This window comes from Abramis brama (genome assembly GCF_963993115.1).
Source record: "Abramis brama genome assembly, chromosome: 24".
Classification (NCBI taxonomy): Eukaryota; Metazoa; Chordata; class Actinopteri; order Cypriniformes; family Leuciscidae; genus Abramis; species Abramis brama.
Window position 1 is genome coordinate 30,489,036 of NC_139986.1, and position 26,180 is coordinate 30,515,215.

Below are 26,180 nucleotides of genomic sequence, written 5' to 3' on the forward strand. Positions count from 1 at the left end.
GAGCTGAAGAGCAGAAGAGCTGAAGAAGTGAAGAGCAGAAGAGCAGAAAAGCTGAAGAGCTGAAGAGCTGAAGAGCAGAAGAGCTGAAGAAGTGAAGAGCAGAAGAGCAGAAAAGCTGAAGAGCTGAAGAGCTGAAGAGCAGAAGAGCTGAAGAAGTGAAGAGCAGAAGAGCTGAAGAGCTGAAGAAGTGAAGAGCTGAAGAGCAGAAGAGCAGAAGAGCTGAAGAAGTGAAGAGCTGAAGAGCTGAAGAGCTGAAGAGCAGAAGAGCTGAAGAAGTGAAGAGCTGAAGAGCAGAAGAGCAGAAGAGCAGAAGAGCTGAAGAGCTGAAGAAGTGAAGAGCAGAAGAGCAGAAGAGCTGAAGAGCTGAAGAAGTGAAGAGCTGAAGAGCAGAAGAGCAGAAGAGCTGAAGAGCTGAAGAAGTGAAGAGCTGAAGAGCTGAAGAGCAGAAGAGCAGAAGAGCTGAAGAAGTGAAGAAGTGAAGAGCTGAAGAGCAGAAGAGCAGAAGAGCTGAAGAAGTGAAGAGCTGAAGAGCTGAAGAGCTGAAGAGCAGAAGAGCTGAAGAAGTGAAGAAGTGAAGAAGTGAAGAGCTGAAGAGCAGAAGAGCAGAAGAGCAGAAGAGCTGAAGAGCTGAAGAAGTGAAGAGCTGAAGAGCAGAAGAGCAGAAGAGCAGAAGAGCTGAAGAGCTGAAGAAGTGAAGAGCTGAAGAGCAGAAGAGCAGAAGAGCAGAAGAGCTGAAGAGCTGAAGAAGTGAAGAGCTGAAGAGCAGAAGAGCAGAAGAGCAGAAGAGCTGAAGAAGTGAAGAGCTGAAGAGCAGAAGAGCTGAAGAGCTGAAGAAGTGAAGAGCTGAAGAGCAGAAGAGCTGAAGAGCTGAAGAGCTGAAGAAGTGAAGAAGTGAAGAGCTGAAGAGCAGAAGAGCAGAAGAGCAGAAGAAGTGAAGAAGTGAAGAGCTGAAGAGCAGAAGAGCAGAAGAGCTGAAGAGCTGAAGAAGTGAAGAGCTGAAGAGCTGAAGAGCAGAAGAGCAGAAGAGCAGAAGAGCTGAAGAGCTGAAGAAGTGAAGAAGTGAAGAGCTGAAGAGCAGAAGAGCAGAAGAGCTGAAGAAGTGAAGAGCTGAAGAGCTGAAGAGCTGAAGAGCAGAAGAGCTGAAGAAGTGAAGAAGTGAAGAAGTGAAGAGCTGAAGAGCAGAAGAGCAGAAGAGCAGAAGAGCTGAAGAGCTGAAGAAGTGAAGAGCTGAAGAGCAGAAGAGCAGAAGAGCAGAAGAGCTGAAGAGCTGAAGAAGTGAAGAGCTGAAGAGCAGAAGAGCAGAAGAGCAGAAGAGCTGAAGAGCTGAAGAAGTGAAGAGCTGAAGAGCAGAAGAGCAGAAGAGCAGAAGAGCTGAAGAAGTGAAGAGCTGAAGAGCAGAAGAGCTGAAGAGCTGAAGAAGTGAAGAGCTGAAGAGCAGAAGAGCAGAAGAGCTGAAGAGCTGAAGAGCTGAAGAAGTGAAGAGCTGAAGAGCAGAAGAGCAGAAGAGCAGAAGAGCAGAAGAAGTGAAGAAGTGAAGAGCTGAAGAGCTGAAGAGCTGAAGAAGTGAAGAGCTGAAGAGCAGAAGAGCAGAAGAGCAGAAGAGCTGAAGAAGTGAAGAGCTGAAGAGCTGAAGAGCTGAAGAAGTGAAGAGCTGAAGAGCTGAAGAAGTGAAGAGCTGAAGAGCTGAAGAGCTGAAGAAGTGAAGAGCTGAAGAGCAGAAGAGCAGAAGAGCAGAAGAGCAGAAGAAGTGAAGAAGTGAAGAGCTGAAGAGCAGAAGAGCAGAAGAGCAGAAGAGCAGAAGAGCTGAAGAGCTGAAGAAGTGAAGAGCTGAAGAGCAGAAGAGCAGAAGAGCTGAAGAGCAGAAGAAGTGAAGAGCTGAGAATTCGTTAAGAAGATTGCGGCTCTTTTTGCTCTTTGACAGATTTCAGTAAAGTTGCTGAAGATGAACAGCAGTGAGGATTCACACACACACACACACACAGCTCACAAAACATGATCTAAGAACGTCTCGCTAAAGTTCACATTCAGTTATGAAAACGTGATTTATGAATGGGTTAGAATTTTCTTGGAATTGCAAACGTTAAAGGAACACACCATTCTTAATACATTAAAACGTTTCATGAACGATGATAAATCACGTTTTGAGAATATTATTAAAGACCAGATCATTTTGAACAAACCTTCTATTAACTTTACTGGAAGAACGTTTGTTTATACCGAGAGAATCTTCCAGAATGTTCCCTGTTAGTGTGAAGCTCTTCATCAAAGAAAACACACACTGAACACTAATATATCAGTCAGATTTACTCATTCCAGTGTCTTCTTAAATTTACAGGTTTATCTGTTTTAATGACCATTGGAAAACACTTTATTTGGCTCAAACACAGCAAATACTACATTACTGCAAACAACAATGAAGAAGATGATGATGATTGAAAAGTGCTGCATAAATCAGTCCTGGTTCCACATGTTCTGAGGGATTACGCTGGAAATAGATACTAATATAATCAGTGGTGAAGCCGAACATTCATCAGGCCTTGGAGAAGATGGAAAACATTAAACATCTCTCTGAGTCTGTGCAGGTCAGGTCACATTATCATTCATCATGTGGCGCTCGGAGAATATTTCTTTCCTTGCCGGCATGTTTCTGTATTTCTGTCACATCACAGAAACATCACAATTATGGCTGAATACGGGGAAAAGCTTCTGGCTGGAATGGCTGGAGAATTCCCTGAATCATCGTCCCTGACGGAGGATTCGTTCAGTCGAATCACTCATCTCATTTCTAGCCGGTTTTCTCTGGGCTCTTTCTGAAGGGATAATGAATCTCAGAAAAACACAGAGTATGTTACGAAATACAGAACAGAAGAAAGTTGAATTCAACTTCAGGATCTGGCTGATGTTTGGACGATATGAAGGGCTTTTCTGTTCTCGATAGAGACAAACAGCCTTGATTTGATGAGTTCATATGATTGAATATGATTCATGAGCTTCAGGATTCACCCCAAACTGATCCAGTTGGTGTTAAAGGGCACCTATTATGCAAAATTCACTTTTACATGGTGTTTGAACATAAATGTGTGTTGGCAGTGTGTGAGCAAAACCACCCTAGAATGATAAAAATCCACCCAGTGTTTTTTTTACAATCTCAATAAATCATAAGCACTATCTCAGAATGAGCTGTTCTCAGATTCGGCGCAATGTGACGTAGAATTGAGCAGGCCCCTCCCACGACTGTTGAGTGACACTTCAGTTTGAGCATAGCCCCGCCCTGAGTGAGCTGGACACAGAGTCCGCCATTGTTCGACGCTTGAGCAGCTGTAGACAAGAATGTCTCCTAAGCGATTGAGGTGTGTTGTTGATGGATGTAAGAATGAACATAGCAGTCTTCATTTACTCCCGTTGTTACTCAAGGATAGATCTGTACTGTTTGTGATCAAGCTTACACTCTCCGGAGCAACAGGCCTAACGTGACTGGACACGGAAGAAATGAAAGTGCGAGCGCGCTCTTTATCACAGCTCATCGAGTCATTTTACGGATATAAGGTTTACCAGTTTATTTAGCACCCACTGAAAAGGTGTGTATATTTGTTTACTGTTAGTTGTAACGAGTGTTTTGTGTACTTCGCTGTGTATGTTGTTGATAATGAAAGGGAGAGAGAGAGAGAGAGTTTATGGATAAGACTTTAATGCGCACTTCTTATACTGTGTTTATTCAGCTCTTACTGTGATTCTCTGGAGTAAAACTAACGCTCATCTTTTGTGTGATGTACAATAAACTTCACTGAACTCGTCAGTATATTTTGGTCATCATTCGGACGGGTTTTGCTACAGCAGGCTTGTATTAGTGGATAAAAGCAGATGACAAATAAGTTATAACCATAATTAAACTAAACTATACCTGTTCTATGTCCATACAGCATATATTCTCTGGCTCTGTGGGCATTATTGTTCGACTCCGAGTCGAAATGAACACCGCAACTGAGAGTTTCTGTTCTGATATTATCAGATGAGATTGTCCTGACTTTGAGCGCGAGCTCGTGAGGCTCCGCCCCCTGTGCCGTCCAGCAGCAGTTAATTTGCATTTAAAGGGCACACACTAAAACAGCGCGTTTTTCTGAGCCCCAAAAAATTACAATTTAAACATGCTGTAAAAAATGACCTGTTGGGTATTTTGAGCTAAAACTTCACATACATACTCTGGGGACATCAGAGACTTATTTTACATCTTGTGAAAAGAGTCATAATAGGTGCCCTTTAATTCTCTTATAGATCTTAAACCTGTTTGTGTCTCTGCGCTTGACTGTGTTTGTTCCAGACAGATATTTAACACTGAATTATTGCATTATTGCACTAGTAGGCGGCGACAAGTGACTGTCTTTAAGAGTGAGTCATTGAATCGGTCAATTCAACCGACTCGTTCAGGAACACTGATTCATTCAGGTTCAATACAAGTGACTGCACGAGTAAGCCCTTCGAATCACTAGATGTGTTCGACTTGAAGACCGATCGGTTCAAGTCAAACACAGCTTTTTACTGAACTGATTTGTTCAAAGAATCATTTAGGAACAAAATATCTGAGTGAGTCATTGAATCATTCACACAATTGATTAATTCTAATACACTGATCCATTCATGCAGAAATAAGTGATTTGTCTTTATGAGTGACTGAATCATTTATAACGTTAGATATTTACGCTGATATAACACTTCTGCTCCTGTGATATTGCTTTAATATTCAGTGAGAATAAATGTGATCTGCTCCATGAAGATTTGATTAGATGGTGAAAGTGTCACTGAATTAGAACAGGGATATAAATTAAGAGTGCAGTGTTCTGTAGTTTTGTGTTTTTCTCAGGTCCTCGTATAAAACACACACTAACTCTTTCTGTGGCTTTGCAGACATGGTTCCGTTCCTTCAGCATCTTCAGGGATTAGGAGTGTTTTCTTCTGAAGGATTTAAGCAGACGTGTCCGATGGTCTCCAGCGAGGCGTCCGATGATCTGTTCCAGTTTCTCAGTAAACACGCTGAACACACTGGAGGAATATTTCTGTGAAACGCATGTGATTTTCCCCGTGTGCCGCTCAGCCGACAGAACTCTGGCCAAGAGAAGAAGAACCGAGCCAAAGATTCCCTGAAGACTCTCTGACATCTGCTCATCTCTGAGCTGCTGCATTCACTGGTGCTCAGGCATGTCTGACCTCTGACCTCTGACCTCTAACGTTTAGAAGAGCTTGGCTCATACAGTCGGTTCTGGTTCTCTTCACCTCAGCTTCACGTTTTTTCACGTCAAAATCATGACGTTAATGTTTATATTATCTGGATTTCTTCATAACTTTTGGCCGCTTTAGGAGATTAGCGTAACACAGTTAACACGATAATACAGTTATAAACAATCCTGCAGCTCAGATCAGCTTCATTGTGAGATTCATAAAGCCTGGAGGCATCGTGGAGGTTTAAGTCTTCATCCCCGACCGAATGCGCAGCAGCTCAATCAGACAATAGAGCCTCATAATTACATTCAGTTCCAGCTCAGATGTGTGTGTGTGTGTGTGTGTGTGTGTGTGTGTGTGTGTGTGTGTGTGTGTGTGTGAGTGTGTGTATGTGTGTGTGTGTGTCCATGTGACTGAAAACATTCAAACACAAACATTCTGAAGATCCCAGAGGATATCAACAATAAACACACAACAGCAGAACTGAGAACATATACAAACAAACACCCGAATGAGTGTGTGTGTGTGTGTGTGTGTGTGTGAGTGTGTGTGTGTGTGTGTGTGTGTGTGTATGTGTGTGAGTGTGTGTGTGAGTGTGTGTGTGTGTGTGTGTGTGAGTGTGTGTGTGTGTGTGTGTGTGTGTGTGTGTTGTCAGTAATGGCATTTGTCAAACATCAGTTTCATCACAGTTACGGCTGATATGAGCGTCTGTGTTCAGAGATCAGCAGCTCCTCCTGTTCTCCATCTAAAGGACATTTTCTGACACTTGTTTCTCTTTTTCTTGTTTTTCTCACATTTTTATAACAATATCAGATGATGTCAGTCGGGAACAAACACACCGCATGAAAGTCTTTGAATTTTCTGCTTTTAATCTGATCTTTTGCTTTTGCTGACGCAGGAGTTCTGTACATCCACTGCACACACACTTCAGCTCTGCACATCCACTGCACACACACTTCAGCTCTGCACATCCACTGCACACACACTTCAGCTCTGCGTCTGCTCTTTCAGAACAAGATCTTGGGTAACACTTTAGAATACTGTTCCTTCATTAATGAATAACTACACAGGAACAAATGAGTAATGCACTAATAACATTGTAGTAACTACTATTAACTAACAAGAAACTCTGATTAACGAATTAGTAAGTCATAGCGTTCAGTCGAATGTGGTAGTTCACTATTAGCTAATCAGTAACTATTATTTTTCATACCTCACTGAAGACTACTAAGAACTACTATATACAGGTTCATAATTAATATTAATAATGCATAATATATAATAAGGTAATGGTAACTCATTAGTAATTAATCAAGTGTTACTACATCCTTCTAAAGGAACTACTAATAATTTGGATCAGTATTATAAAGTGAAAAACATGATAAATACCTAATATTGACTGAAGTCATTGTAAGCTTTTAAGGCTTTTGTAAGGTTTTGGATAGTAATGACTCAAGTGTTACTACATATTTCTAAAGGAACTATTAATTATTTGGATCAGTATCTAAAGTGAAGATCATGGGAACACACTAGTAATGACTAAAGTGTCACCAAATCCATTGGAAGGAATTACTATTCAAAATCTTACAAAAATCTCAAAAGCTTACAATGACTTCAGTCAATATTAGGTATTTATCATGTTTTTCACTTTAGATACTGATCCAAATAATTAGTAGTTCCTTTAGAATGATGTAGTAATACTTAAGTCATTAATAGTGGGTTACCATTACCTTTTATTATAAATGATGCATTATTCATGTTAATTATGAACCTGTATATAGTAGTTCTCTGGGAGCTATGAATAGTAGTTATTGATTAGCTAATAATGAACTACTACATTCATCTGAGCGCGATTACTTACTAATTTGTTAATCAGAGTTTCTTATTAGTTAATAGTAGTTACTAGAATGTTAATAATGCGTTACTCGTTTGTTCCTGTGTAATTCTTCATTAATGAAGGAACAGTATTCTAAAGTGTTACCAGATCTTGAAATAAGACGAATGTTTGAGCTAGAACAGACGTCCCAGAGGAGACGTGAGAAAATGTTTGGGAAAATATGGGAAACTGCCAGAGGTCAAGACACGGAGAGGAACGACATGAAATAAAGTTCACAGACAAACTCCAGAGATCAAGTAATTCGTGCAGAGATTCATGTGTTCAGATTCATTCTGAAAGATTCGTGTCGAGTCTCCTTCATTTATACAGTGTTTCAGAGCAGCTTCACTGAGATAACGGGGAATAATGCAAGAGTCTGTGTCCAGAAGAGAATAGCGTCAGTCCAGCTTAAGGAAGTTCAGTGATGCTTCATTATTGTTATATCATTAAAGTTATTTAGTTCATTAATATATATATATATATAGCCGCTCTGGAGAAAACCGTGATGTCATCGTCCAGCTCAGTCATATAATGGTGTCGATGCAGGAGATCAATAATATTGATGAATATTAAATTAAATGTCCTCAACTAAGCAAGACAAAAGCCAGAGGCGACAGTGGAGGAACCGAAACTCCATCAGTGACAGAGTGGAGGAATAAACCTTGTGAGAAACCAGACTCAGTCTCAGTTCTCCTCTGGCCAACGAGCGAACAGTGTATGATTATATGATTATGATTATGATTATGATTATGATTATGATTATGGCAGCACTACAGGTCAGATGTCAGACTGGCCTGTGTTTCAGACTCTACAGGGACACTGAGTCACGGCACAACTTCATATTCTTCACACTGTGAAATAATCCAGATATTTATTCAGATTAATTTCAGAAACTCAGATTCTCCTGTCAGTTATTCGGTCTCTTCCGGTCGAAGTGCTTCATGATGACAGTCTCCGTTGATCTCTGCGTGAGAACCAGCGTCTCACTCGCTTTTATCAGGAACTCCATGGCCATTATGTGCTAATGTTTGTACTGATGCATTCTGGGAAAAGAAGAAGCGTCAGTGATATTCTATTCATTGAGAGAGAGAGAGAGAGAGAGAGAGACAGAGAGAGGGCGAGAGAGAGAGAGAGAGAGAGAGAGAGAGGGCGAGAGAGAGAGAGAGAGAGACAGAGAGAGGGTGAGAGAGAGAGAGAGAGAGAGAGAGAGAGAGAGAGAGAGAGAGAGAGAGAGAGAGAGAGAGAGAGAGAGAGAGAGTTAGTACTGGTTAATACTGGATAGAGCTGGTTAATACTGGTTAATACTGGTTAATTCTGGTTAGTAATGGTTAATACTGGATAGAGCTGGATAATACTGGTTAATACTGGATAATACTGGTTAATACTGGTTAATACTGGTTTATTATATAAAATTTTTCATGATTTGGCACCACAGCCCCTGAGAATGTTTGTGAAATCGTGTGAAGAGGCAGGACTTAGAACAACGCGAGCCTCTTCCAGAGGAGACTGTTATGTCAACTTTAGGTCCTCTACCTTTGGACAGAATTGCTTCTCTGTGAAAGCTGCAGGGATGTGGAACTCGTTGCATTTAACTGTGCGAGAGAGTAGCACCTTGCAACAGTTTAAACTTAACCTAAAGAAGTGGTTGAAAGACGGTCAGATTTGTGATCATTAGCACAAAACTGGTTAATTGGGGTATTGTTAAAAATGTAAGAAGGTAAATTTAAAAGGGAAGTGTAAATAGTTGTAAAGGTATTGCAATTGCATGTTTGTTGAGATGATCCTTTTGTAGGTGTTTTATCTGTATTTTGTATTGTGAATGGACTCATCAGTGGGAATGCTCATTGTCCACTGTAATAACCTGCTGTCACTTTGCCTCTGCCCAGGGACTACAGACGAAAATTAGCTTGTAGCTATCTCTGGTCTGTGCAACACATTTGTTGTGCAATGTTCCTGTCAAATAAACAAATAAATAAAATAAATAAAAATTATCATGTTCTTCAACTGTGTCTCTGGACTTCAGATGAATCATTTTAGAGAAGAAATTGTGTTTGTTTCTAAAAATAATCCTCACATTCTTTCGTGAGTTCAGATGTGGAAGCCGATAAATGAAATGTTCCCAGGGTTGTTTGGTTTGTGTTCATTTCCGCTATCAGAGACTAAATGTATTTATGGTGTTTCTCCTGCAGGAAGAACGAATGAAGTGTGTTTCTCTCTCGTTCACTGACCCTCGTCTCCGTGTGTAATGGGTTTTCATCAGGACCTTCTGCTCATATCCTTCAGTTTCATATTTACTTTATTTCAGACATATCAATAAACAACTTACTAACATATATTTAAAAACCAACAAATGTATCATTAAAATTACATTTTAAACACAACTAAATTAATACCTTGGATGACTTAGTGTAAGATCATTTAAGGCCATTATAAGTATATTTTTAATTCATAAATCGACACATATGATTCTATAACACAGCATGTAAAGTGTGAACATTAATAAATACAAACATTGAGGGAGTTTAAAGGGAAATTTCATCTAAAAATGAAGATTCTGTCATCATTTACTCCTCAAGTTGTTCCGAACCTGTGTGAGTGTATTTCTTCTGCTGAACACAACAAGTCAATGGCTACCGTAAACTGTCTGGTTACCAAAATTCGTTAAAATATCATCTTTTGTGTTCAACAGAAAAAAGAAACTTGTACAGGTTTGGAACAACTTGAGGTTGAGTAAATGATGACACTTTCCCTTTAAGCCAAAGTCATTACGCATCAGTAAATGGCCCCTAAATCCTGAATCATTTTAGCTTGAGTAAATGAATGCCCAGAATAAATGCAGTAAAAAGAGTCGCTTCAACATCATCTGTGCACATAATCCATAATCCAACTCACAACATCATCATTAAACCCCTCCTGATGACAGAATTCATGAGCAGAGACACAATCTGCTGCTCATGTACTTCATATTTACAGTGAGGCATGCCATTGTTTGCTGTCCTCGGTTAAAGAGTGTAATGTTGATTTCTGGAGATGAACAGTGTTTCTCCGGTGGAGCGCGACTGACCCCTGCTGGCCACTGACGCTCATCACACGCCCGGATTCACTGGAAATCACAGTCTGATGTTCAGATCGCAGGAATTCTGGGGCTCTTGTACTGAATCCCATTGAAGTTAACTCTGTTTTTTAATTCTATGCTCTTATTATTTCTGGTTTCCCTCCTGGTTTTACTCAGTTTCAAGCTCTTCTCGTGTTTTCGCCTCTTGCTTTGGATAAAAAATGTAGGATTTCTCCTAAATAAATACATGCAAATGGAAAATGGCTTTTTTTTCTCTCAGTCGGTTTCAGAGGGTTTGAAGCTGGTAAATGTATTGATTTATTGATCGAACACTTTAAATCTTTATTGATTTCCATGCTGACACTCATTAAACAAAATATGAGCTTAATGAACAGAAACACCAAATCATTAACAAAGTCATTCATTATTTAGAGTAGAATTGTATTCACACTGAAGCCTCTGAAAAGGGTCTATATGAGGATATATACTGTATTATTATGAATATTATTATTATAAAATGCAATTTTATTGAGTCATGGTGTTATTTAGTATTTTTATTTCTTATTCGTATAATTGATCCAAGGATATTGACCATATCTTATTATATGATTTGTGTTATCATAGACACAAATTCTCTGCTTTTCTCTGGAGCTGGCGAATCCTCCAGTTTTATAATGTAGCTTCAGTTTTAAAATGTGTGTATAATGTAAAAATAGTCTCTAATTGGCCTGATTAGCCACGACACACACAAAAATAAGCCCTACCAATTAGTAAAATACCACAAATTTTACAGACGCTGCTGCATAAACATTTGCAAATGTAGTAGGAGCTTGATTTTGTCCATGGGAACTGATGGGATGGCTGCAGAATGTTGATGCCATGTGACTCTTCATGTTTGACCAGCAGGTGTCGCAATGTTAATGTCATGTGACTCGGTTCTGCTGCTGCTGTTGTTGTTCCACTGGAATCCCATAGGAAGCAAGCGTCTGTGCGCATGTGCAGGAACTGAAGCAGCTGAACTGAAGAAGTTTCCGATTGCCACTGTGTGTGTGTGTGTGTGAGTGTTTAGAGTGTGTAACCTCGCGGTTCGGGTTCGGGTTCGGGCATGAGTGTGGGTCTGTGGTTCCGACTGTGTGACGAGGGCGACCTGGAGAGCGCGCGGCGCGTGCTGGAGGAGCCGGGCGGGCGCGCGCATGTGGACGGGACCGATGACGAGGGAAACACGGCGCTGATGCTCGCGGCCGCCGGCGGGCACGAGCCCCTGGTCCGGTTCCTGCTCAGGAAAGGCGCATCAGTGGACCTTCGGAACCAGCACGGCTGGACCCCGCTCATGCAGGCCGCCAGGTGCAGATCCAGATCCATAATCATAATCATCATCATAACCATAATCATGATGCTAACAACTCCAGATTCACTCCTGCTCTGATCTGAGGGAGATAACTCAATATAGGCTTAGTTTATTTAAGATGAAATTACTGCTGTTTGTTTGTTCATATTTCAGGGGTTTTCAGTCTTTTAATAATATCAAAGGACTCCATCCTAAAGACACCAGAGTGTATCTTAATACATATGATCAGTTATACTGAGAAAGATGAAAGAGATAGTTCACCCCAAAATGAGAATTCTGTCAGTAATTACTCTCCCTCATGTTGTTCCAACCCCGTAACCCTTTCCGTTCATCTTCGCAACACAAATTAAGATATTTTTGATGAGATCTGAGAGCTGTCTCACTCCTCCAGAGGCTGCGGGGCAATTTCATTCTGCCGGTCCAGAAAAGTTAGTAAAGACATCGTTAAAATAGTCCAAGTGACTACAGTGGCTCAACCCTAAGTTTATCAAGCGACGAGAATACTTTTTGTGCGCAAAAAAACACAAAAATAACAACTTTATTCAACTATTCATTTTCTTCTGAGTGAGTTCACGAGAGCCGCGACGCATGCGCGAGAACTGAGAAGATGACGCACAAAAAATAGTTTTTTGCGCACAAAAAGTATTCTCGTCGTGTGCTGTTCACTCTCACACAGCTGCTTAAATATGTCACTTCACACACTCTTCATATCACAGTCCTGCAAAGATGACAGAATTTACTCACATTTGCTAAACATGAGAGCTCTTCTGTTTTAGACCAAACATATAATGGTGAGTGAGTGTGACCTGTTTCAGTGAATTATGAGAAATTGTGCTAAATAAAATGATCATGTCAGAAGAATTGTTCGACAACTTATTTATTTTTCCGTCTGTGCATCTCAGTGAGTTTTTGTGAGGTTTTACGCATGCGCAGTAAAGGGGAATTTAGCGTTTTCCAAAGGTTTCTCATCCACACTGAAACATCTGAAAACGCTAGTGTGGAGAGAGGCCGTTTTTAAACGAAGGCGGCGTTTTCTGATGTGTCCGGATTAATGTAGACGTTGCCTCAGTGTGTAACAGGATTGACTGAAACGCAGACGTCTGCATGTGTCGTTGTGGTTTCTGCAGGTTTGGTCATGTGACTGTGGCTCACCTCCTGCTGGAGAACGGTGCCGAGATCAACGGCCGGAACCGTCTGGGCGCTAGCGTCCTCACCATAGCGGCCCGCGGGGGTCACGCTCAGCTAGCCAAACTCCTGCTGGAGAACGGCGCCTTCGTGGATGACCTGGACCACCTGTGTGTGGCGGAGGGCAGCGGGGTCAGCGGGGTCACCGGCAGGAGCTTCCTGGAGGTCACGGCTCTGCTAGCCGCTGCTCAGCACGGGCACGAGTCCGTGGTCCAGCTGCTGTTGGACTGGGGCGCTGACGTTAGCTTCGCGCAGAAGAGCACGGGCTGGAGCGCGCTGATGCTAGCGGCGGCTGGCGGGAGGCTAAGCGTCACACAGCAGCTGGTGGAGCGAGGAGCCGACCCTGACCAGATCAACGTGCTGGGCAAGACCGCCTTCGAGCTGGCGTTGCGGCACAGAGAGGTCAAGGGTTACCTGGACCCCATCACCACCGTCCGCCCGCAGCCAGGTGAGCATCTCACGCGCTTCAGCTAAAGCTAACCCTAACCCTTCAGCTAAAGCTAACCATAACCCTTCGGCTAAAGCTAACCCTAACCCACGACGAAGCATTAGGAACTCAATGCAGGACGGTGCGGCCTTTAAGAGGGGAAGGAATCCTCAGGACATGTTGGATCACAGTAAACTGGGGCCATCAAAAAAACAATTCCAACCAGAACTCATGGGACGATTGTAAGAGGAGGACGAATGGGAGTTTTATCAGATCCTCTCGATACGGGGTGAAATATGTGGGTGAAACCAGAAACTCCATCCTCACCTGAATGTGGGCCCATAGGTTCACAATTAGGAAGGGGATACGTCACAAGGGGCACATAGTACCTCATTTTGAGAGGCATGGGATCCAGAATCTGAAAATAGGTGGACTGGAACACAACCCAGAGTGGGTGAGGAGGGATAGGCTGGAAGAGTATGTTCAGAACAGGAATATCAGAGATCGAATCCTGCAAAGGAATGAAAAATAATAATAAAAAAATATTGAAATTAAAACAGGCTGGTTATGGATTGGATAAAGGGAATATGGGGATAGGGATAATTAGATTAGATGGTTGGTGAGTAAAAGTAATGGGAAATGAGACAGGGAGCAGATAGGGAAGCTGGAGAGATTTTGATGGTGTAGTGCAGGGGTGTTAAACTCATTTTCACTGAGGGCCACTTCAGCATTATGGCTGCCCTCAAAGGGCCGGTTGTAACTGTAAGACTTTTAAAATGTCAATATATTGTCTCTTTATTTGATTATTACTTATTTAAGTTACAAATATTGTATATGCATTTGCAGGGGTGTTTCTAGGTTTTAAAAACATCAGGGGATGAGCCCAAAACATCAGGGGCTGGGTAATAATGATTTGATACAGAGAATAATGTATATTGTATATATGCAGGGGCAAACTGGCTCAAAAATTCATCCCTGGCACTGTAGCCACACCAGCACACATTACAGTCATGCGTATTCAAATGTGAGGTAGTTAGAGGGGTTCGGGGACATGCTCCCCCGATAAAATTTGGACCTACATATGTGCATTTTAAGGTGTTTAAAGGCCAAAAAATTTGGATAACAACAGCTTTAAAAGCATGTCAGTGGGCAGTAGCATAAATTATTTGTCAAGATAACAGATTCTTAAAAATGAGAATGATGATAAATGTTGCAATGAATGATCCACATTACAAAATGGAAATGCAGAATGTTTCTGCTTATTGTTGACAATACACAATCACATATTCCAAACAGGAATGGCCTTGAATGAGAAATCTTTCAAGGATTATTTTGCATAGATGTTACATTTCAATCAAACACCAGTGCAATCTTTTTGTGAGGCAAATAAGCAGTTTATATTAGCATTAAAGATTGGTTTCAGCAACTTGTTTCTTTCCTGAGTTAATCAATGTTTTTGGCACTAAAAGAGGTGTTGGTTTCAGCAACTTGTTTCTTTCCTGAGTTAATCAATGTTTTTGGCACTAAAAGAGGTGCACTAAAAGAGAGAATACTGAAGAGGTGTTAGTGAGGCCAGCAGGGGGTGCTCACCCTGTGGTCTGTGTGGGTCCTAACACCCCAGTGTAGTGACGGGGACACTATACTGTCAAAAGAGCACCGTCCTTCAGATGAGACGTTAAACCGAGGTCCTGACTCTCTGTGGTCATTAAAAATCCCATGGCACTTCTCGTAAAGAGTAGGGGTGTAACCCCGGTGTCCTGGCCACATTCTACCCATTGGCCCTTACCAATCATGGCCTCCTAATAATCCCCTTCCATTGAAGTGGCTCTATCACTCTCTCTCCTCTCCACCTATAGCTGGTGTGTGGTGAGCGCACTGGCGCCGTTGTACTGTGGCTGCCGTCGCATCATCCAAGTGGATGCTACACACTGGTGGTGGTTGAGGAGAGATTCCCTGATATGATTGTAAAGCGCTTTGGGTGTACAGTAGTACATATGAAAGCGCTATATAAATGCCTCATTCTATTCTATTCTATTCTAATCAGTTTAAAGTTCAATTGTTCACTCATAAAGACAGTCACTTGTCGCCACCTACTGGCTTAATGATGCAAGTGGCGCAAACACAGACAAGCGGAGTGATACAAATGGTGAAAAGGTTAATACTGGTACCTATATTAAAATAATATAAAATATCAATATATTATTCTTCAATCAGTTCTATGCAGCAGAATCAGATTTAACAGATTTATTTTTTGACCAATTGTCAAAATAAAGTATAGTCTTACAAAGCTATTTTTATCAGAGCATGAGCAGAGCAGGGAGAGGACCAGTGAACGAGAAGATCGTGATTCGTGTAATTTTATCAGTGTTGCCCACAGAGTTTCTGCTAGAAAAAAATGGTGCCGGTCAAAGTGACCGGCAGAGGTTTCGTTTTCCGGACATTTTGATGATATGCCGGTCAAATATTGCCTCTTAATTTGTCAAGTTGAGGAAAACTGGAGGCAGGCTATGTAACTTAAAAAATGACATAATCAGGCCGAATGCAACGTTTATTAGCCTAACTTTCAAATAGACGGAAAAAAACATGAACGTCCGATTGGTGTCAATCAACGCCAATTGTTTTTACTATGTTTTCACATTCATAGTTTAACAAACCAATCCCCCTTCCCCACATAGAATATCTGAAGCCTATTGATTTTACTCAAGCGAACTTCCCAGTGTCTCTCCACAACTTGCAATGCGCATAAGCCGCGTATTGTTCTCCGCAAGGCGACTTCGCTGCTTCGTCTTGATCCGATTCTGCAGCGAGAACCCCCTCTCTGCAGGAACACTCGAGACCCATTTTCTACTATGGTTTTGTACGTTTCTTCATTCGGATCTATTTGCGATCCATTCCGTTCTAAACGAAACAACGCAGTTTATATGCTTCGTCCTTGTTTCATTATTCATTAAGATAATAATTAATAAATGCGCGCATAATTATCAGTGAACTTGATAAATGTTGCAGATATGTTTTGCTATGCATGCACAAACAAATGCCTTTCAACTTATGTGTGCAAAATTCAGAATAAAATGAATGTGCAGCAATTTGTACAAAAAGAGAGTCTAGGTCTACTATAGGTGTTGTAGCCATTAAATAAGCTCAGTTTAATATTTGTTAAAATATTATAATGTTATTTTTTAATTTATGTTGATTATGAAAAGTGAACCGCACAAGTAAGATAGGATGCGCAATATCGAGAGACATGGAGCGGGTCAGACATGATTTTGACCACTTAATTAAGTTTTGTTTTGTAAAAAGACTTTTTTGAATTGAATTTCGTTTTGTATAAATTGTATCTTAATTTTAATATTTTTTTTATCAACCAATAGTCTGGATTTAATAAATAAGAAGTACAAATATAGCAGACGATAGGCCTAATCATGCAGGCGCCCGCGCGGTCACTTGCATTGCTCGTGAACGGGAGCGCATCTCATCCTAATTTAACTAAACTCAGCGTATAGGCCTCACAGACATGAAATATATCTTAAGAAAGCTTGAAATGTCTTTTTAACAATTTAAAACGAAAAGAAATAGGCTACTCTCTGATTATGTAATCCATGATGTGCATTTCTCTCTATTGGCACGTTCATATGGAGATGGCGATCGTCAACTTCATCTTTACAGCTGTTGTTGCTGTTAATAAACTAAAAATAATAGGCCTATAATTTTATTAAACAATAAATTAAATGAAATTGTAATTGTATTAAAAAAGCAACAAAAAAATCTGTTTAGGTTTTTTTTTTTTTTTTTACCTATGCTAATATACACATTAAATTCAGGTAGGCTACTGAGTCGCTGTCCTCAGTGCCCAGAAAAGCGCTGAAACGGAGATGAAGGGGAACCCGTTTTTATTTATTTTTTGGCTTATTTTAACTGGCCCATCCAGTTTTCTGGAGGCCCACCTATAATCAAAATCCTGGCGCCGCTAGTGCTTCGCAGTGGTCTGATATCAAGAAATAACAGACCGCATTCCACATTGGAATTCAACCAAGCCATGTAATAATGTTTAATAACTTTCAAACGGTAGAGCCTGTTCCTTTATAACATAGCCAAAGGTCGGTGTATTTTTGCTTTATACATTTTAGGCTTATTCTCAAATTCAGATTGTGTTAGGGGGGGCGGGATTATTAGGCAATTTTAATCGGACAATTTGACCGGAGAGATTTAATTTTGTCGGACATTTAATTTTTTTTCCGGCCAATGTCCGGTAATTACCGGACAACGGAAACCCTGGTTGCCCAGCACGGCTATACACACCACGGCTATACACACCACGGCTATACATATGTAACAGCACAGTAGTGCTATTGCAAAAAGAAACAAGTCCAGAGAAATTTCATGTCGGCACGTTTTTTTTAGCGGACTTTGCCTTTCCGGTGAGGAGCAGAGCTCGCAACGCACACACACACACACACACACACACACACACACGGAGGTTGCTTGCGGAACATTGAGCAGAACGCACAGCAGAGCACAGCGCACACACAGCAGAACGCGCTTAGAAGTTAGGCATCTTCAGAAGCGGACTCGCACACAAAGTCATAAAACACGCTGAGCCAGAGTCAAACCATCGCCGAACACGGAGGGGCGCGGCGGCTTTTTAGTATCTTTCAGTCAAGAATTTTTTTGGCAGCCTAAATTTCGTTGCATCCCTAATTTTAAGACACCCATATGCTCTCGCGGGCCATATGAAATAATGTGGCGGGCCGAAATTGGCCCGCGGGCCTTGAGTTTGACACATGTGGTGTAGTGGGTAGAGAAGGTGATGGAGACCAGGCTGGAAACCAGCACCAAAAACAAGTTTTGGTTTAAATGATGGTTGGGGAAAGGGTAAATAGGTGAAGAAAAGGCTAAGGTATGGGAATGAGTTACAGGAAGATGGTGACTAACAAAATCAAGATTTGAACTGCCAGGTCACAAATAATAAGCCATGGAAAGGTCAGAGGGAGATTAGGTTGAAGGGAACGGTTACTGGTAGAAACTCGTGGAAGTAACGATGGTATGACTAGAGGTAATTGGAGCACAAAGGATTGTGGGCATGGGTAATTGGGTAAACCAGGTGTGCGACAGTTGGTGTAGAGGGATAAGGTGGGAAGAGAAGATAGAGGTTAGGACATTGGTTCCTTGCGATTGCATCTTACTACGGCAAGTGTGATGTCTGTTGAGAATTTTCAGATGCCTTAGGGGGGATAATTGGTAGAAGCATGTTACTAAGGTACCCGCCAATAAGAGCCCTGTGACACGGGCCCTTTTTGGGTGACCTTGGATATCTTGCAGAAAGCAAAAGTTTTTGTCTTTTCCTTTCCTCTCAGATCCCTACGTAGAAGTTTTTAAGCTAAATTAGGAGTTTTCTGAGAGGATTCTTAGAAGCTTTAAGAATACGGGCCCTGGTGTTTAAAGAGCCGAAACACCCAATGATCCTGAGGTACACCACTGATGACATGTCTTTGGTTGATAGATCTAGGAAGATGATGAAAGGAAACCCTAAGCCTAACCCTAACCCACTTTTTTTTCCAGGGAGATGGATCTTTTCCTAGCTCGGTCTGACTGCCTTTTACCTACAACATACCTCAACCTAACCCTACCACAGGAGGGAGATGTAATTACAGTGCAATTGGGCAATCCCTGTACCTACAATATACCTAAACTTGCCCCTTACAGGAGATTGGGCCATAGGTGGGCCCCTAAGGGAAATAGGAGCAGGATATGAGACTTGATGCGATGGAAAGAGGTATTAAAAACAAGAGAACCAAGAGAAAGGTTTGTTGAAAGATAGGAGAAGATTGATAAGATTAAGATTTGTTGAGCTAAAAACAGCTAAAAGAGTGGATAAGTCCTATCAAAAACATGCAACCGCCAGTGCATTTCTATGTCTTTCCTAACCCAGACTGGACAGCCCAGAGGAAGGCGTTGTCTTTTCACTAACCTAACGCTTCATCTAACCCTAACCCTAACCCTGGACCCCATCACCCCAGTCTTCTTCATTACTTCTGTTCTTCAATTCTGCTGCATTTTTCAATTCTACCCATTACAAACTCTCCTGTCTGATTGAGATCAGTGTAGAACAGATAAACACGTCCGGACTCACTGCTGATGATCCTCCAGCAGAGGCGGACTCACCGTCAGGCAAAGGTAGGCGACCTCCTTGGCCCCCAAAATACAAGGGCCCCCTTAAAATGCTTTTTATATACGTGATGCGCGTTCAGCACGCATGTGGTGTGTGTTACCAGGACAACCGTCTGCGCGTCCATGTTGAACGGCTGCTTGTGTGTCCTGCTGGTAGCAAATGATAATATCATGCATCTCAAGCTATAACTTAACAGTTTTTCTGAATTGCTAAAACACATTTCTTGAAACCATCACTCACTTTCTCTAAACCAAATTTTCAAACTACATTCAGAGAACCTCTGATTCTTCTGGCAAATTCAACAATTGCCTCAAAACCATTTTATCTGCTCAAAATCAAACAACGCTTTCAGATCATACACACACGAGTCAATATTATACACACTAGAGTTCATTCGTTAGACACTACAACAAAAAATGGAGAACACAGAATCCAAAGCATGCAGTTACAGAAAAAAAAGTATATTGTAACAAAGTAAACAAATTTTGCAATTACGTATAAGTAATGACAACTTACAGTAGCAAGGTGAATAAATGGTATACTGTATGCACTGCAAGTGTAGTATTGTACTGAATTTTGTATAGTATTGAATGTCTGTATATTCAGAACTTGCATAGTGTGAAAGTACAGTGACCCAACTTCAAAAGCCAAAAAGGTTACAGTAAAATACTCTAAATGAAGAGCATGTTACAGTCACTCAGAAGAGTTGTGCAGCTGCAGAGTCACCGTCAGTGAGAGAGAGATTCTGCTTCAGCTTCATGTGTTCATGTTGATCCGGCCGGAGGAGTTTCTCCTCATCTCAGACTCTCTGCAGGAGAAGAGAAAACACTAAAGCAGATCCAGCCTTGACAACACTATACACACCTGCTCTTCCTCACCCTCTTCCTCCTCATCTCAGACCCTCTGCAGGAGAAGAGAAAACACTAAAGCAGATCCAGCCTTGACAACACTATACACACCTGCTCTTCCTCACCCTCTTCCTCCTCATCTCAGACCCTCTGCAGGAGAAGAGAAAACACTAAAGCAGATCCAGCCTTGACAACACTATACACACCTGCTCTTCCTCACCCTCTTCCTCCTCATCTCAGACTCTCTGCAGGAGAAGAGAAAACACTAAAGCAGATACAGCCTTGACAACACTATACACACCTGCTCTTCCTCACCCTCTTCCTCCTCATCTCAGACTCTCTGCAGGAGAAGAGAAAACACTAAAGCAGATCCAGCCTTGACAACACTATACACACCTGCTCTTCCTCACCCTCTTCCTCCTCATCCACCTCCTCTTACACACCTGCTCTTCCTCGTCCTCTTCCTCCTCATCCACCTCCTCTTACACACCTGCTCTTCCTCACCCTCTTCCTCCTCATCCACCTCCTCTTACACACCTGCTCTTCCTCGTCCTCTTCCTCCTCATCCACCTCCTCTTGCACACCTGCTCTTCCTCACCCTCTTCCTCCTCATCCACCTCCTCTTACACACCTGCTCTTCCTCACCCTCTTCCTCCTCATCCACCTCCTCTTACACACCTGCTCTTCCTCGTCCTCTTCCTCCTCATCCACCTCTTACACACACACTCTTCCTCCTCTTACACACCTGCTCTTCCTCACCCTCTTCCTCCTCATCCACCTCCTCTTACACACCTGCTCTTCCTCACCCTCTTCCTCCTCATCCACCTCCTCTTACACACCTGCTCTTCCTCGTCCTCTTCCTCCTCATCCACCTCTTACACACACACTCTTCCTCCTCTTACACACCTGCTCTTCCTCACCCTCTTCCTCCTCATCCACCTCCTCTTACACAGCTGCTCTTCCTCGTCCTCTTCCTCCTCATCCACCTCCTCTTACACACACTCTTCCTCCTCTTACACACCTGCTCATCCTCTTCCTCCTCATCCACCTCCTCTTACACACCTGCTCTTCCTCGTCCTCTTCCTCCTCATCCACCTCCTCTTACACACCTGCTCTTCCTCATCCTCTTCCTCCTCATCCACCTCCTCTTACACACCTGCTCTTCCTCGTCCTCTTCCTCCTCATCCACCTCCTCTTACACACCTGCTCTTCCTCACCCTCTTCCTCCTCATCCACCTCCTCTTACACACCTGCTCTTCCTCGTCCTCTTCCTCCTCATCCACCTCCTCTTACACACACACTCTTCCTCCTCTTACACACCTGCTCTTCCTCACCCTCTTCCTCCTCATCCACCTCCTCTTACACACCTGCTCTTCCTCATCCTCTTCCTCCCCATCCACCTCCTCTTACACACCTGCTCTTCCTCATCCTCATCCTCCTCATCCACCTCCTCTTACACACCTGCTCTTCCTCATCCTCTTACACACATACTCTTCCTCCTCTTACACACACTCTTCCTCCTCTTACACACACACTCTTCCTTCTCTTACACACACTCTTCCTCCTCTTACACACACACTCTTCCTCCTCTTACACACACACTTCCTCCTCTTACACACACACTCTTCCTCCTCTTACACACACACTCTTCCTCCTCTTACACACACACTCTTCCTCCTCTTACACACACACTCTTCCTCCTCATCCACCTCCTCTTAAACACACACTCTTCCTCCTCTTACACACACACTCTTCCTCCTCATCCACCTCCTCTTACACACACACTCTTCCTCCTCTTACACACACACTCTTCCTCCTTTTACACACACACTCTTCCTCCTCTTACACACACACTCTTCCTCCTCTTACACACATACTCTTCCTCCTCATACACACACTCTTCCTCCTTATCCACCTCCTCTTACACACACACTCTTCCTCCTCTTACACACACACTCTTCCTCCTCTTACACTTTCTCCTCTTACACACACACTCTTCCTCCTTTTACACACATACTCTCTCTCTTCTCTGTTGTTTCCATCCATTGTTGGTATCAACATTCAGTGCAACATTTTGAGTCAGTTTTGACTGTTAGCGTTTTGAAACTTAAGTGTATCACAGTGTAAAATGTGTTTTAGTGTGTGAGAATGTGTTAAGAATTTAGCAAAATGAGTGCATGAGATTTGCATGTAGCTTGTTTAATGTTTTACAGAAAGAGTGATTTAATCGACAAATTGGTTTAGGCTATTGAGAATTTGGTTCAGAGAATGGGGTTTAGTGTTTTAGCAATTCAGAAAAATTGTAATACTGAGCAACAGTGCGTATTCTATTTTTATTGTTTTAAATGTTGTTTACTCGTTTCTGTGAAGGACCCAAGTAGAGTCTGCATGCGCAGTTACACAGGCACTCAACTCTTGACACCCCATTGAACGCGCTGCACTTTTTACTTGTTAAAATAAATAAAAATAAATGTATTTTAATGTATAGGATTACAGCTTTGGTTATTGTGTTATTGGGAATTGCGCAATGAAAATTACCCCAAAGCACCACCTAGTGTCCAACCGATGCTAATACTGTTATAACCTGTTTAAACGTGAATACCGTAACTGCACTGGGGTGAAAACTATATGACAATCCTAAGCCACACCACACCCGGTTAGTTCTGCTCGGATAGTTCCATGTGTGATCTCACCATATAGCCTACTGTTGCTATTTCGGGTTCTAAAACAAGAATAAAAGCCTTTATAACATGTAGACTACATGAAAAATGTAGAATAATTTGACAACTATGGGACACCACCGTGCAGCAGGGAGCATCACAACAGAGAAAACCTCATGAATGATCCAGGTAAATGTGTTGGTAAAGGGCCCCATTCCTATATTTTGTATATTTTGCCCCCCAAATCACTAAATCCGCCCTGTCCTCCAGTATCCTTCAAAAATAGCTTCAGATTTTGTAGGCTTTGTTTTTATTTGTTTATTTTTTAAATATTTAATTTATGTTACTATCCACCGACGTGCTTCTGTTTCTGAGCCGGACTGGTTAGTGTTGCTTTAGCTGTTGTTCTTCTCACACTGGCAGACGATTGAGGCCGATAATATTAAACGCGCTTCTTTTTTCACCTGATTTCGTGCTTGTGTTTCTTCAATGCTCAACAGATGATGAGAAGAAACGGCCTGATGTCTTCCATGCGCTGAAGTTAGGTAAGTTTAGTAAGTTCTAGGCATGTTTTCTTGATTGCTTTTCCTTGAAGAGAAATACGTTGTTGAAAACAAAATTAAAAGTGACGCATGTTTGTTGCGTTTTGCTGTGAAATGAGAGTCTTTTAATGATTTATATCTCATCGACCCGCGATGTACCCGCAATTAATTAGTTATTTTTTATAACTTGGCCCGTCTGAGACACAGATTATCTGCAGTATCCACAGATATAACATGATCCGTGGATCACTATCGAACGCTAAGAGAATGGACACAGGTCGGGAACCCGCAACAGAACCGTGTTGGTGAAAAAGGGGAATCGCAGCATGGGACTGTAGTCGATAGTTCTGAAGTGGCACGAAATTTGAAGGAGGCCTCGTAATTCTTTATATAATTGTGTATATTTCATGCTTGAATGATGTAGTTGGCGTGATTCTGTAGGGTTAATGATCTCAGAGCTGTAGATGGAGTGATTCTGTAGGGGTTAATGATCTCAGAGCTGTAGATGGAGTGATTCTGTAGGGGTTAATGATCTCAGAGCTGTAGTTGGAGTGATTCTGTAGGGGTTAATGATCTCAGAGCTGTAGTTGGAGTGATTCTGTAGGGGTTAATGATCTCAGAGCTGTAGTTGTAGTGATTCTGTAGGGGTTAATGATCTCAGAGCTGTAGATGGAGTGATTCTGTAGTGTTAATGATCTCAGAGCTGTAGTTGGAGTGATTCTGTAGGGTTTAAGGATCTCAGAGCTGTAGATGGAGTGATTCTGTAAGGGTTAATGATCTCAGAGCTGTAGTTGGAGTGATTCTGTAGGGGTTAATGATCTCAGAGCTGTAGTTGGAGTGATTCTGTAGGGGTTAATGATCTCAGAGCTGTAGTTGGAGTGATTCTGTGAGGGTTAATGATCTCAGAGCTGTAGATGGAGTGATTCTGTAGGGTTTAATGATCTCAGAGCTGTAGATGGAGTGATTCTGTAGGGTTAATGATCTCAGAGCTGTAGCTGGAGTGATTCTGTAGGGTTAATGATCTCAGAGCTGTAGATGGAGTGATTATGTAGGGTTTAAAGGCCCGTTCACACCAAGGACGATAACTATAAAGATAACGATAAAGATATAATTCTAAAAATCGTTCTCCATATTAAAGAATAACAGAGTTCACACCACAACTATAACGATAAAGATATGAGGAACGATATCGTTGGGATCACTTTCAGAACGATTTTTTTTCAGCTGTCAAACGATAAAACACTGACAGTCAATCAGAATCCATTCTAATTTAAAGGTCTCGCGCATTTAAAATGGGGCGCGCGCGCGCGTGCTTAGAATAAAAAGACCGTTATCGTTCGTTGGTGTGGACGCATATATAGTTATCTTTGTCTTTATCTTTATAGTTATCGTGCTTGGTGTGAACGGGCCTTAAGGATCTCAGAGCTGTAGATGGAGTGATTCTGTAGGGTTTAAGGATCTCAGAGCTGTAGATGGAGTGATTATGTAGGGTTAATGATCTCAGAGTTGTAGTTGGAGTGATTATGTAGGGTTAATGATCTCAGAGCTGTAGTTGGAGTGATTCTGTAGGGGTTAATAATCTCAGAGCTGTAGTTGGAGTGATTCTGTAGGGTTAATGATGTCAGAGCTGTAGACGGAGTGATTCTGTAGGGTTAATGATCTCAGAGCTGTAGTTGGAGTGATTCTGTAGGGTTAATGATCTCAGAGCTGTAGACAGAGTGATTCTGTAGGGTTAATGATTTCAGAGCTGTAGATGGAGTGATTCTGTAGGGTTTAAGGATCTCAGAGCTGTAGATGGAGTGATTCTGTAGGGTTTAAGGATCTCAGAGCTGTAGATGGAGTGATCATGTAGGGTTAATGATCTCAGAGTTGTAGATGGAGTGATTCTGTAGGGTTAATGATCTCAGAGCTGTAGATGGAGTGATTCTGTATGGTTTAAGGATCTCAGAGAAGGAGGACTTGGGAGTGTAGGGTTAACGAGTGTCGAGTTAATGGAGTCTGTGTAGCGCAGTGAACGCTCAGTTGGTGAAGGAGATCGTGAAGGAGGACTCTGGAGTGTAGGGTTAATGAGTGTCGAGTTGATGGAGTATGTGTCGCGCAGGTGACGCTCAGTTGGTGAAGGAGATCGTGGAGGAGGACTCTGGAGTGTAGGGTTAATGAGTGTCGAGTTGATGGAGTGTGTGTCGCGCAGTGAACGCTCAGTTGGTGAAGGAGATCGTGGAGGAGGACTCTGGAGTGTAGGGTTAATGAGTGTAGAGTTGATGGAGTGTGTGTCGCGCAGGGAACGCTCAGCTGGTGAAAGAGATCGTGGAGGAGGACTCTGGAGTGTAGGGTTAATGAGTGTAGAGTTGATGGAGTGTGTTTCGCGCAGGGAACACTCAGCTGGTGAAAGAGATCGTGGAGGAGGACTCTGGAGTGTAGGGTTAATGAGTGTCGAGTTGATGGAGTGTGTGTCGCGCAGGGAACGCTCAGCTGGTGAAAGAGATCGTGGAGGAGGACTCTGGACTGTAGGGTTAATGAGTGTTGAGTTGATGGAGTGTGTGTCGCGCAGTGAACGCTCAGTTGGTGAAGGAGATCGTGGAGGAGGACTCTGGAGTGTAGGGTTAATGAGTGTCGAGTTGATGGAGTGTGTGTCGCGCAGGGAACACTCAGCTGGTGAAAGAGATCGTGGAGGAGGACTCTGGAGTGTAGGGTTAATGAGTGTAGAGTTGATGCAGTGTGTGTCGCGCAGGGAACACTCAGCTGGTGAAAGAGATCGTGGAGGAGGACTCTGGAGTGTAGGGTTAATGAGTGTAGAGTTGATGGAGTATGTGTCGCGTAGGTAACGCTCAGTTGGTGAAGGAGATCGTGGAGGAG

At 42.3% G+C, this 26,180-nt stretch overlaps 1 protein-coding gene across 5 annotated transcripts in view; it reads left to right on the forward strand.

The window, feature by feature from the left end:
* Window positions 1–11,106: 11,106 nt before the first annotated feature.
* The window catches only part of anks6 (ankyrin repeat and sterile alpha motif domain containing 6), a 28,324-nt gene continuing 13,250 nt past the window's right edge, over window positions 11,107–26,180 (forward strand). For all 5 annotated transcript variants that reach the window (XR_014604560.1, XR_014604561.1, XM_084103216.1 and 2 more), the window contains exons 1-3: window positions 11,107–11,489; window positions 12,621–13,126; window positions 23,283–23,327. Coding sequence is in view for 3 of the 5 variants with exons in the window: in XM_084103216.1 (XP_083959342.1) it covers window positions 11,251–11,489; window positions 12,621–13,126; window positions 23,283–23,327 (790 nt within the window). In the remaining 2 variants the exon portion in view is untranslated. The remainder of the gene's footprint in view (window positions 11,490–12,620; window positions 13,127–23,282; window positions 23,328–26,180) is intronic.